We start from the raw sequence: 11999 nt of genomic DNA, 5'->3' as shown, positions 1-11999 counted from the left end.
ACCTGATATACACACACATATAAGGTTACGGGGGTTTAGTTCAGGTGTATGGGTTCCAACTGTAACAAACCCGTATTACAGTCAATAGCCTGAGGTGAAGGTGATGCTGTGACTTAGCAAACACACTTCAGAGGGAGGATTCCAGTTGATAAGCTTGACGTGGACGTGCTGTAACTCCCTCAGTGTGATCGTGATGTTGTGTGGTTGTATGTGACTGGCCCGGTTGCTCTGTACCTTAGGCCGGCGTAGTTAGCGATCAGCAGTGTGTGAGTGTCCCCCCTTTAGAAGTCAAAACGGCATATGATTTGATTTCATGCTCCTTTACCCTTTAACTAGCCAGATAACAGGAACGGAAAAAGCAGTGGGGCGTGTGCGTGTGTGCGAGTGTGTGTGTGTGTGTGTGTGTGCATGTGTGCAACAACTCTTCATCATCCCCTAGCAGAGGATCCATTAGCCTTGGGCCCCCTCCCTGGTTGCCAAGGGATAAAGTAAACAATGTGCGTTTGACCAATCCGGCACGCAAATATTTGTTCTGGAAGCTGCCTCCTCCAGAAGCAGACGCACACATGCAGCCGCATGCTGAGGTATATATATGGTGACAGCCCTCCTGCACCAGTATTACATATGCACACACACACACACACACACGCCCACGCACAGTGGTGCCTAAGTAGCGGAGCCATCCATCAATGAACCAGGCCAAACTTTTCCCTCGGAGAAGAACCCACTGAGCACGTCGACGGGATCTCACCTCAGCCTGGCTGTCAGGTAAAGCAAACTTTAAGTTCTACAGCTAATTTTAAAAACAGAAAGCCTGCATATTATCCTGTGAAGACCCTGCCTTCATCCCTCTTCTCCCACGTTCTGGTCTCTCCAGGTTTAATAAGTCAGCATGGCCACAGGTGTCATTAGGAATGTCCTTCTCCAGGCCCCAGCTCCTCACTATTTCCCCATGATTTTCCCGCTCTCCCCGTGCAAGAACGATGTGGAAGAAAGGATAGAGGAGATTGAGGAGAAGATGGAAGATGAAGAGGACAGAGAGGAGGAAGAGGAGGAGGAGGAGGAAGATGAAGACGGTACATCTGAAGTTCAGGAAGAAGAGGAGGAATGTCTGGAGGAAGTCTTCATTCGTCCTGCCCGCTACTCACTAGATGTGACCAAGCAGCTGCTGAGGTTTGCTGACGTCATCAGTCGCGATGTCCAGCGTTACTTTGGTCGTCCAGACGACCAGGATGCCTGTGACATCTACAGTGACTCCATCTCTGTAATGACCAGCGGGCGCCTGCGTTACTACGATGACCTGCTGAAAATTGCCAAAGCCGGAAGTTCAGACGACCAAGAGAACTCTTCTGTCGCTGATGGTCAGAAGGTCAGAGTTGCTAAGGGCAACAGTGGTTTGGGGCCGCTAGCTGAACTGTTCGACCACTGGGGCCCGACCCAGAGTCAGAGCCGACCGATGATCAAGCGGCATCTGCCTCTCAGTTTCTGGACTGAGCCAATCCCCTGCTGCTCTCTGATCAACCTCACACACCACCCAAACAATGACACACACTCAGAGGACAGCGTGAACACAAACACCAACATGTTCTACAATCCGCTCCCAAACCCCATCACACACACACAGGTGCTTGAGAACACTCAGCCTGATTTCAGTGACTTGCTGGCAAACTGGGATCCAAACCCTGAGCTCCCTCACACACTGACAGAGAACACACACATGCACCCAGAGCACAACTGAAGGGGAAGTGACAGCTTGGACTTCATTCAAGATAAATCCATGTACACAAAATGACAGAAAACCATTGATGTGTGTGTGTGTGTGTGTGTGTGTGTGTGTGTGTGTGTGTGTGTGTGTGTGTGTGTGTGTGTGTGTGTGATGCCCCTGCAATACGTCTCCTATGTACAGTTTGTTTTGAAGTGACTCACTGCACCAACATTTGCACTGGTTTGGATTCTTCCACTTGTTAATCAGTGACAAATAAACATCAACATTTAGATTTTTTTTACTCCCTAACACGTGCATAAATGATTGTGTCCATTTGAGCTGTGGATGAATGACAAAAAAGAAGAAAACAAAAGAATCCTGGAGAACAGAGAGCTTAAACTTCCTGCTGTGCTGGGACGGTTTTTAGGTAAATGAGGGTCTGATAGGCCAAGAGAGGAGGTGAAGAAGTGTGTGTGTGTGTGTGTGTGTGTGTGTGTGTGTGTGTGTGTGTGTGTGTGTGTGTGTGGGGGGGGGGGGGGGGGGGGGGGGGTGATGTAAATGATAGAGAGAATTTATATAAAGTAAAGAGGGGGAGACGGAAAGCAGTTGAGCAGGTATACTGTACGTGTGATGAGGCTCATCAGCCAATCAGTCAGTTAAACAAACTATGACTCTACAGGGCAAATTGTCATTGGTTTACACTGGAAAGAGTCCCTGCAGGCATCTGGTTTGATTGGATAGGCGTGAAGGCCAGTAGAATTTCGACACACACTCTTCATCACAGACACTTGAACGTACAAACTGCCTCGCTCACACGCTTGTCGTTCCACACCCGAGCAGAGCCACCGGAGCAGCTGACCAGTCAGGCGGCGTCACACAGAGACCAACATGAGGACACACACACTCCTGTCCCTGGCCCTGCTGGGGCTGCTCGTAGGGGCCATCTGCATCCACGCCAACGACACGCACGAAGGGAACGACAAGGAGCCAGAAACCGAGTCGGTCGCGGATGACTCAGAGGATGAGACGCCAAAGAAAGAAAAGACGCTAGACATAGAGGAAGAGAAAGACGTGATGGTTCTCCATGACGTCAACTTTGCCAGAGCTCTCAGCGAAAATGCATTTCTGCTGGTGGAATTCTGTAAGTACCTGCTGTCACTTATGTCATGGAGTAGGAGTCGTACAAATAGTGCCACAAAATAAAGAAAGTGTCAAGAATATAAGCAAGCATGAACAGATTCCAATTCAAGATAAGACTGTGTCAACATATGGCACATTAAATGTTGTGTCACTAACATGTACAGCGTCCTAAAGGAGACGCAAGTCCAGTAAGGCAGGAACCTTTCTTGTCAGGTCTACTTGCACTTTGTGTTCTTATCGCTGTGAACCAAACATTATCAAACTTTGGAGCTCGGCCTGTCCAGATGGTTTCTTGCTCCAAAACTCCCACAGAGGCGCCGGCAGAGAGCAGAGAGGTCACAGAGAAAAGGGGGGAGGCGGGGGGGGGGGGGGGGGGGGGTAGAGCTGAAGGGGAAAAGTTTGCGGCCTAACTGCTTCTTCACATCAGCAGCTCATTTCCATGCATATCTGATAGTGGAACGAAAAAGGAGAGCTGAGGAACAGCTGTCCTGCCTGAACTCACCTTAGTTCTGTCTATCTGTCTCTCTCTCTCTCTCATTCTCTCTCTCTCTCCCTCTCTCTCTCTCTCTCTCTCTCTCTCTCTCTCTCTCTGTGTAGATGCTCCATGGTGTGGTCACTGTCAAAAGTTGGAGCCAGAATATGCAAAAGCCGCTAAGAAGCTGAAGGATGAGGGGTCAAAGAGCCACCTGGGCAAAGTGGACGGCACGGAAAACGCTGGGCTGACCGAAGAGTTTAAGGTCGAAGGCTACCCCACACTGAAATTCTTCATCAATGGAGACCGCGAGAACCCTGTCGACTACACCGGTAAAAACACAACGAATATCCAAACTGCCCACAAAGTTGTTACACACTCGCATACAGATAAGATTCAGCCTTTTAACTTCGGCCCTCTGTCCAAATGCTCCACTAGACCTATCAAACTGAACAGCTCTGTCCGTGAAGTGTGTGTGTGTGTGAGTGAGTGTGTGTGTGTGTGTGTGTGTGTGTGTGTGTGAGTGAGTGTGTGTGTGTGTGTGTGTGTGTGTGTGTGTGTGTGTGTGTGTGTGTGTTAGCGTGCTTGCGTGTGTGTGTGTGTGTCAGGAGCTGTTCACTGTTTACCCTGTTAACTGGATCTGAACCTGAGGCTATTTAATTTCGTTTAAAGTCGTAACTGAACAGCGTGTGTGTGTGTGTGTGTGTGTGTGTGTGTGTGTGTGTGTGTGTGTGTGTGTGTGTGTTAAACCTGTAGCATGCCCTCCTCAGGTGTGTCTATGAGCAGTACCTTGTTTGACTCTGACACTGCTGGGGGCTTATTCATTAACATAGCAGTAGCGTTAATCATGAACTATTAATCTGATTGGCAGCTGGCATCCTGATCCCATTGAATCTAAAGTTACATCCACTCTGCATGCATTCATCACTGAAATTGATGAAGCAGTGGGAAGTGTGAAATGAAATAATACTAGAAAATCCAGGAAATCCACGGCAAAGATCATGAATATAACCCTGTTTGTGTGTGTGTGTGTGTGTGTGTGTGTTCCCAGGCAAGAGGACAGCTAAAGGCATACTCCAGTGGCTGAAGCGTCAGTCCAGCCCAGCTGCTGAATCTCTGGAAACTCCAGAAACAGCAGCCAAATTTGTGGATGACCATAACATCGGTATTGTCGGCTTCTTTACTGTAAGTGATTCTATGGAGTGACGTGGCCAAAGGTGAAACGCACCATGAGACATGTTTAGGGCCCGTAGGTTAAAGTTAACACGCTCCACGTATGATACAAGACTAAAGAGGAAGACTGGTTGATGTTCATGTTGCACCGTTACGCTGACCCCTCTGTAATGCATGTGTGTGTGTGTGTGTTGTGAGGTAAGAGGGGGGTGCGAGACAAATTTTACATGAGGTGTTTGCATGTGATTTGACCCAATAAAGAATCTTCTTCTATCTTCTACCATCTGTTGGTGTATGAATGAAGATGGTTGAAGACCACCAGAGACACATAGAAAAGACAAAGTGGAGATTTGATGACTTCATACATTCAGTATCCCTTTGGTGAAACACAGATGCTCTAAGGTCATATTGAATATGTATTTTGGAGCACACCCGTGTGAGACATCAGTGTCTCAGTCTCAGATCACGGGGTCCTCCAGCAGGAAAAAGACCCCTGAGAAACCTCAAAAGTAAATTGGATGAGTCCGGATTTGAGGCCGGACCTGCATCTTGTTCAATGTGTTTAGAGAATTGAAATGAGGGTCTGGAGAAGGTAAGATCAAAGAAGCACAGTGGGCCAAACATTCAGACTGTAGCTGTTATGTGCTGTGAAATGTTAACTTAATGGTGCCAAGTATGTTTGTCCATTCCACCCTCATTTGTTGTAGGATTTCAAATACTGTTATGTCTTCAAATCACTAAATCATCTGCCTCTGTATTTATTGTGCCAAATAAAGTTTCTTTTCTCTCCATCAGAATTTGGAAAGTGATGCGGCTAAGACCTACCTGGAGGTCGCCAAAGATATGATGGATGCTGAGTTTGGTCTTACAAGCAATCCTGAGGTCTTCAAGAAGTACGACGTGCAGAGCGACTCAGTGGTGCTCTTCAAAAAGGTGAGAACATGTGCAGAATGGACATGTTAACAGAGAGGCAGTGCAGAGATACCAGAAGGTCATTGTGAGAGCTTTTGCTGCCATCTAGTGTCTAACAAAGGTCCATGTCCTATGTCCTCATGAGGAGAGAAAAGGATTTACATTAGGTCTAGATTAGGTTTAGAGCTGAGATGGAACAGGAACGGTGAAAATGGTTTGGCTCATGTGTGTGTGTGTGTGTGTGTGTGTGTGTGTGTGTGTGTGTGTGTGTGTGTGTGTGTGTGTGTGTGTGTGTGTGTGTGTGTGTGTGTGTGTGTGTGTTAGTTTGATGAAGGCAGAGCAGACTTCGCCTTGTCAGATGAGGGGAAGTTGGACAAAGACAAGCTGGCTTCCTTCATCACAGACAACAGTATGGAGCTGGTCATCAAATTTACAGAAGCGGTAAACACCAAACAAACACATGCATAAACAGAATACACACCTGCTTAGAAACGTAGCATTACAATATATCATTACAATACGTGTTTGTGTCTGTGTGTGTGTGTGTGTGTTCAGACTGCAGAGAAGATCTTCGGCTCCAACATCCGCTTGCACAACTTGCTGTTCATCAACAGCGCTGAGCCGAGTCACGTGGCCCTGCTGGAAGACTTCAAGACTGTCTGCAAAGAGTTCAGGGGCAAGGTAAGTGTGCGTGCGTGCGTGCGTGCGTGTGTGTGTGTGAGCGTGTGTGTGCGAGAGTTACATTTAGGGAATAGAAAAACAAAAACTAATTAAAGTGAAATGTGTCCTGTGTGTGTGCTTGCACTTAGATGCTGGGTGTGGAGATTGATGTGCCCTCAACCAGGGCCACTGTACTTGAATATTTTGGCGTAACGGAGGACAACATCCCCACCGAACGCATCATCAACACAGAGACGGGGAAGAAGTACAGTCTCAGCGGGGCGGCGACAGAGGAGTCACTGAGAGAGCTCAGCAAGGCAGTGGTGGACGGCACCGCCCAGGTAACACACACACACACACACACGCACACACACACACACACACACTTCATACGCACAACACTATTACAGACATACAGGAATGCTCAATTATTGTATAAATGCTAAATTAACTAGCATATTCAGTTAAAGCCCTTCTCTTCCTTTCTGCTGTGCTTGTGGTGCTGCAGCCTTACTACAAGAGTGAGGAGATCCCTGAGGACTGGGACAAAGCTCCAGTTAAAGTCCTGGTGGGGAAGAACTTTGACTCTGTCGCTCTGGACACCACCAAAAACGTCTTTGTGGAGTTCTGTAAGTCTGCCTGGCCGGAGCTCCAGCATGCATCCAGCTATGAAGATTCTTCTGTCCGTCCGATTAATATTCTGTATACTATCTGTGTGTGTGTGTGTGTGTGTAGATGCTCCATGGTGTGGACACTGCAAAGATATGGCTCCTACCTGGAAAAAGCTGGCTGAAAAGTACGCCGACCATGATGACATCCTCATAGCCAAGATGGACTCAACGGTCAATGAGGCGGCGTCTGTTACCGTTAAAGGATTCCCCACACTCCAGTATTACCCTGCAGGCGGCAAAGAGGTACACACACGCTCACACACACACACACACACACACACACACACACACACACACACACACACACGAGTCTTATAATCAGTGTTTTCATGATCTGTCTTTTCTCTTTGTCTCGCCCTTCTGTTGTCCTCCAGCCTGTCCTCTACACAGGAAAGAAGGACCTGGAGAGCTTGTCTAACTTCCTGGATGATGGAGGAGTGTTACCTGAGGAGCCCGAGGTCGAGCCCGAGGGCGATGATGAGGGCGAGGATGAGGGCGATGAGGAGGAGGGTGATGAAGACGATAATGTGAGTGAAGTCAAGATGAAGTTAAATGTTTTGATGCAATATGTGATCACACGCTTTTGATTGTGCCAAGCTTCAATAATATCAATATCACAGTTAAGGTTAAGAATCTCTGCAAATGCAACACACAGATGATCAGTGCAAAACAATTATACTTAAACATAAAGAGTCCATTCACAGTCCTAAACCTTCCATGCGGTCTGTCTCTGCCTCTTTCAGGAGATTTTGCCAAACAGAGAGGAGCTGTGATGTCGTTCTGCCAATCAAGATCATTTTAGCGTCTTCCTATTTTTCTTAATAAAGTTGGTTCACAAACATGACGGTGTTCTGACTCTGATGTGTGCCAGATGTGCTGAACCAACATTTATTGACCAAGTCTCATCAGTTCCAACTTATCAAAAATGTTTCACCTTTTGTTAATAAAGTTAAATCCTGTTTCTGTTCCCTGCTGTGATCCTTCATCCACTGATCTCAAACGCTTCACTTCCTCGCTTGGTGTCCTGTGAAGACCTTCAGTAAGACAGGGGGCGCTGGTGCCTCTTTGTTCATCTGCTTCTCTCCTTCCCTCTCTGTTTATGTTATTACAGTGGTATTACAAATCTCTCTCTCTCGCCCTACAAAAATATAGTAACTAGAGTGAGAACGCGAGAGATGAAATGAGAGACAGAGAAGCCGGGAGACAAGGGGAAAACAAGAAAGGAACAACAGGAAAAAAAACTAGAGAAAAGATGTGTGAATGCGAGAGAGAAAGGAGAGAGAAAGAAACACAAGCAAACATGTAGTCCAGATTGTAATGCCACAATGTTATAAAAGCTTGAAATAAAATGATTTAAATGGGATCATACTTATCTGTGACCTGTTGTACATATTAGATTATGTCATAGTGGTGAATATAAGGTATTTTAGACCATTCATTCCTTCATAATTTCCAAATAAGTCCTAAGTAAGTGATGTACACTGTTGCAACAGTGTGTTATAAAGTTCTACCACATATTTCTTGAAGGTGAAACAGATTCAGATGGAAGATTCTCATGAGAGGAACAGGTAAAGAAAGTCAGTTGGTAGGAGAGGAAAGGGTAAAGAAAGTGAGTTAGTAGGAGAGGAACAGGTAAAGAAAGTGAGTTAGTGGGAGAGGAACAGGTAAAGAAAGTTGGCAGGGAAGTCAAATGTTTGTAATTCCAGAGGAGAACAGGTTGAACAGGCTGATGATGTCATGACTGCCTCTAACATCGATTGAGTTTCCTCATGCCAGCTGAACTTCCTCTCCTGAACAAGGTAAAAGCAAACATTTTACTATCAAACTCCACTTTGTACTCCACTTTCTTTATACCTCCAACTTCTCTATGTGGAGACGGGTCTCTGCCTGCCTGGATCACATTTGGATGGATGTGGCTTGGCTTTACGTGGCAGAGAACATGAGCACTGTGCGTGTCTGTTGACTTGACTCAGATCGTTGCTGTGGCGTAACAACAGTTGTTGATGTCGAATGACACAATAGAGAGAAAAGGGAAAGGTGCTCAGGTGGAACTGCAGAGGTGTTCTGTAATGACAGTGCTGTCATAATGACACAGTGATTCATCCGGTCAGTGTGTAAACCAATACCTTAAGTGTGTTAGATTAAGTTTTTAAGTTTTAATTTGTAGCTGTGACTCACACATTTGTAGCTGTGACTCACATATTTGTAGCTGTGACTCACACATTTGTAGCTGTGACTCACACATTTGTAGCTGTGACTCACATAATGAATTACATAACTCCAGGGGCTCATATTGTCAGTCTGCTTGAAAACAGAGAGTATCATCATCAAATATTTATGCTCGCTTGCGTTGGTATATTTAAAGGTAAAAGCTGGATTGGTTGACAACCCACATCAGCCAGCAGGTTTTCCTCCAAATACTGCAGAGTTCAGTCATGTGCGTTGTACAATCCTGCACATATCTTGGGTTTGGTGGATTAAACTACCTGCTCTCATAACTGTGACAGGCTTTAGGGTTACAAGCATTAATAGGTTTAAACTGTGAACCGGACACACCAAGAAAAGGGTGTGATAAAAAATGTGTGTTCAATCAGTTCAACTACTCACTCATCCACCTGTACCCATTAGGCATGTTGGTGCCAATTAAAGGAATGAAGCATGTATTTTTGTGGCCATATATCTCCTCCTCCTCCTCCTCCTCCTCCTCCTCGTTCCTCAGCTGACCATGTGACTTATATCATCATCCATTGGGGTAAAGGCAGGGTTGTTCAGCTCTGGTTTTTGAAGGCTTCCTGTCTCTCCATAACCCCACCACCAGCACCCAGCTTGATTAGATGATCTTCTGATGGACCCTCCATCGTATGATGAGGCCAGTCGCCATCCTCCCGCTCTGGTGACTCCTGCAAACATCCCCCCTCCACCTTCATATGCTGCATCCCTCTCCATGCCCTCCACACCTCCTCCCACCTATGGAGAGACAGGTAAACATTGCACCCCTGTCTCTGTTAAGCCCAACTTTTACAAACCTCTCCTCTGCTGTTACTCAATGTTCATGTTTGACAGTTACCATCCAGCCAGATCCTTTCCCTCTCCTGGCTTCGTCTCCCCTGTCAGCTGCTGCGATGTCGCATCCACAGCATCCCGGAAACATCATCATCCATCCATCAACACAAAGTAATACAACCTCCTCTTCATTTTCTCTCATCAGTTTACATCTAGCTGTGACCTGTCTAATATCCCTCTCTCCCCCTGGTTCTTTTGTGCTCAACAACTTCCTCCACTTTTATTGTCTTCACTTCAAAACAACAATGCAATTAAGATTATTCCTGACGACTGAGTGTGGAAAGTGCTTTGGGTGGAAGGCAAATCAATACCCTCAACATCAAACAAATGTTAACAAGACATTTTGAGCCCTGAAAGCCTTATTTATATGAGCACACTGGGATTATTCTGATATTTTCCCATAACAAATCAACTTGCTTCACGCTCATATTTCCTGTAAACAACATGAGGAAATGTGAATATCACTGCTGAAAATAACAAAATGCTGAAACAAAACATAAGTCTCTCTCTCTCTCTCTCTCTCTCTCTCTCTCTCTCTCTCTCTCTCTCTCTCTCTCTCTCTCTCTCTCTCTCTCTCTCTCTCTCTCTCTCTCTCCCTCAGTCGGTGTGAGGCAGACTGTGGGCAGCATACAGAATCAAACAGTAGTCGTGGTTCAGCCTCGGTCCAGTGGAAGTGTGGCAGTTGCATCGTTGACAGACGTCCCGACTGTAATAACTTGCCCCCACTGCCACAACGTCGTCACTACAAAGGTTACATACTCTCCTGGGATGGCTGCCTGGTGCACATGTCTATTTCTCGCTGTGACAGGGTGAGAGGAACACACACACACGCGCACACACACACACACACACACACACACACACATTATGGAATTTCTCTTTAAATAGCATCAACCAAACACATTTTTGTATGTGTGTGTGTGTGTGTGTGTGTGTGTGTGTGTGTGTGTGTGTCTTTTAGGCTTGTCTGTGGCTGCTGTCTGATTCCACTCATGATGCGTGGGATGCAAGATGCCCATCACTCCTGTCCACACTGTGGAAACAGTGTGCACAAATACAAAAGATGATACCTTCAGGAACAATAAGCCCTGTGTCCTTTGTACTCCAATTAATGTTTTCCTAATCTCAGCTCCACTCCACGCTGAGGTGTGTGTGATCACCTGCCACAGTGTGAAGACATTTATCAAAGTGGAAGGTTCAGACACACAAATGTTAATAATGTCTGGACAATACATAGATATGGTAACACTTTTTGCACTTTTGGCCTAAATGTGTATTTTGATTGGTATTATTTGTAATTTGTAAGCAGAACCGGGGGAAAAAACGCTGTCTTCACACAGCATCAGACTACACTGACATGGGGACGTTCATGATCAACAAGATGGTGTCCAGTGCAAGTTTTCTTTGTTCTGTTATGATTCATTAACACTTATATTCTAGATTTTGTGCGCAGATAGAACAAAAATCCTCTTTGTCTGCAGTCAACAGACAGAGCTCATATTTAGTAATGAGGGGTTTGTACGATCAATATTTATTATTCATTATTAAACTGCAATTCATTCTTTTACATCATTTTTGTTTATGTTATGAATTACTTCACACACAAAAGTCTAATTTTTTAAGCATTTCTCTGCATTCCAGGTAATATAAATCAAACAACTATTGGTTTAGAAAATAAAAGCAATATCAATAAGAAACACAAGTATTATTAGTATTATATTTTGACTGGAATGCACAGTAAGTTAAAAACAATACGTTAATAAAGTCATAATAGTGTTTTCTGTTTTGGATTCACATCAATCAGCATTTAAATGGCTTTTTAGTGGAATAATAATGAGCAGCATTTGCAGAGATGATGTGAAAGAGAATTGCATTAGTTATTGCATTAATGGGTTAATGGTGTATAAGAGATAGATGGTTTGTGCTTTAATGCCCTGATATAGACTTGATGATTGAGGATAACATGGCAGTGTGTCTATGCGCCTGTCAGAATATATTTATTGACTGATCAGCGTTTCCTTTTCTCGCTGTTATTGTAATATGGTGACTCTTTGTTTTTCACTCAAAGTGATGTTGTTGATATTGCTTATTATTCTATCATGTTGATAGGAAAATAAAAAAGAAGAAGCACTCAGCTGTTTTAAAAAGCTGCCTCGTTGACTTTTAATGTCTGGACAATGAAAAGTGTATGGTTGTGACGTGA

General features: G+C 45.1%; 2 protein-coding genes across 4 annotated transcripts; both read left to right on the top strand.

Moving 5' to 3' along the window:
• Positions 1 to 2508: 2508 nt before the first annotated feature.
• On the top strand, positions 2509 to 7751 carry pdia2 (protein disulfide isomerase family A, member 2). Its single transcript, XM_076145535.1, has 11 exons — positions 2509 to 2846; positions 3443 to 3649; positions 4369 to 4502; positions 5286 to 5423; positions 5727 to 5843; positions 5958 to 6083; positions 6212 to 6403; positions 6571 to 6691; positions 6798 to 6976; positions 7108 to 7260; positions 7477 to 7751. The coding sequence occupies exons 1-11, from the start codon at positions 2594 to 2596 to the stop codon at positions 7504 to 7506; spliced, it is 1650 nt and encodes a 549-aa protein (XP_076001650.1). The 5' UTR covers positions 2509 to 2593; the 3' UTR covers positions 7507 to 7751.
• Positions 7752 to 8296: 545 nt separating this feature from the next.
• Positions 8297 to 11943, top strand: LOC142994521 (lipopolysaccharide-induced tumor necrosis factor-alpha factor homolog). Of its 3 annotated transcripts, none has more exons than XM_076145211.1 (5): positions 8297 to 8532; positions 9552 to 9714; positions 9797 to 9907; positions 10398 to 10605; positions 10758 to 11943. In XM_076145211.1, the coding sequence occupies exons 2-5, from the start codon at positions 9579 to 9581 to the stop codon at positions 10861 to 10863; spliced, it is 561 nt and encodes a 186-aa protein (XP_076001326.1). In that variant the 5' UTR covers positions 8297 to 8532; positions 9552 to 9578; the 3' UTR covers positions 10864 to 11943. The 3 variants fall into 3 exon arrangements, with proteins under 3 accessions (XP_076001326.1, XP_076001327.1, XP_076001324.1); XM_076145212.1 differs by having other exon boundaries at positions 9492 to 9714; XM_076145209.1 differs by having other exon boundaries at positions 9453 to 9714.
• The last annotated feature ends 56 nt before the right edge of the window (positions 11944 to 11999 follow it).

The sequence above is a fragment of the Genypterus blacodes genome, unplaced genomic scaffold (assembly GCF_046128005.1).
Source record: "Genypterus blacodes isolate CSIRO-AG114 ecotype Tasmania unplaced genomic scaffold, CSIRO-AGI_Gbla_v1 ptg000030l_1, whole genome shotgun sequence".
In the NCBI taxonomy this organism is placed as follows: domain Eukaryota; kingdom Metazoa; phylum Chordata; class Actinopteri; order Ophidiiformes; family Ophidiidae; genus Genypterus; species Genypterus blacodes.
This window is presented reverse-complemented; position numbering and strand designations above follow the sequence as displayed.

Bases quoted from the DNA above. Each gene is read 5' to 3' on its own strand.
- pdia2 (XM_076145535.1), top strand. From the start codon at position 2,594: ATGAGGACACACACACTCCTGTCCCTGGCCCTGCTGGGGCTGCTCGTA. The intron at 6,084-6,211 runs GTAAGTGTGCGT...GCTTGCACTTAG, and splicing joins GCAAAGAGTTCAGGGGCAAG to ATGCTGGGTGTGGAGATTGA. The intron at 7,261-7,476 runs GTGAGTGAAGTC...TGCCTCTTTCAG, and splicing joins AGGGTGATGAAGACGATAAT to GAGATTTTGCCAAACAGAGA.
- LOC142994521 (XM_076145211.1), top strand. From the start codon at position 9,579: ATGGACCCTCCATCGTATGATGAGGCCAGTCGCCATCCTCCCGCTCTG. The intron at 9,715-9,796 runs GTAAACATTGCA...CATGTTTGACAG, and splicing joins TCCCACCTATGGAGAGACAG to TTACCATCCAGCCAGATCCT. The intron at 10,606-10,757 runs GTGAGAGGAACA...TGTGTCTTTTAG, and splicing joins CTATTTCTCGCTGTGACAGG to GCTTGTCTGTGGCTGCTGTC.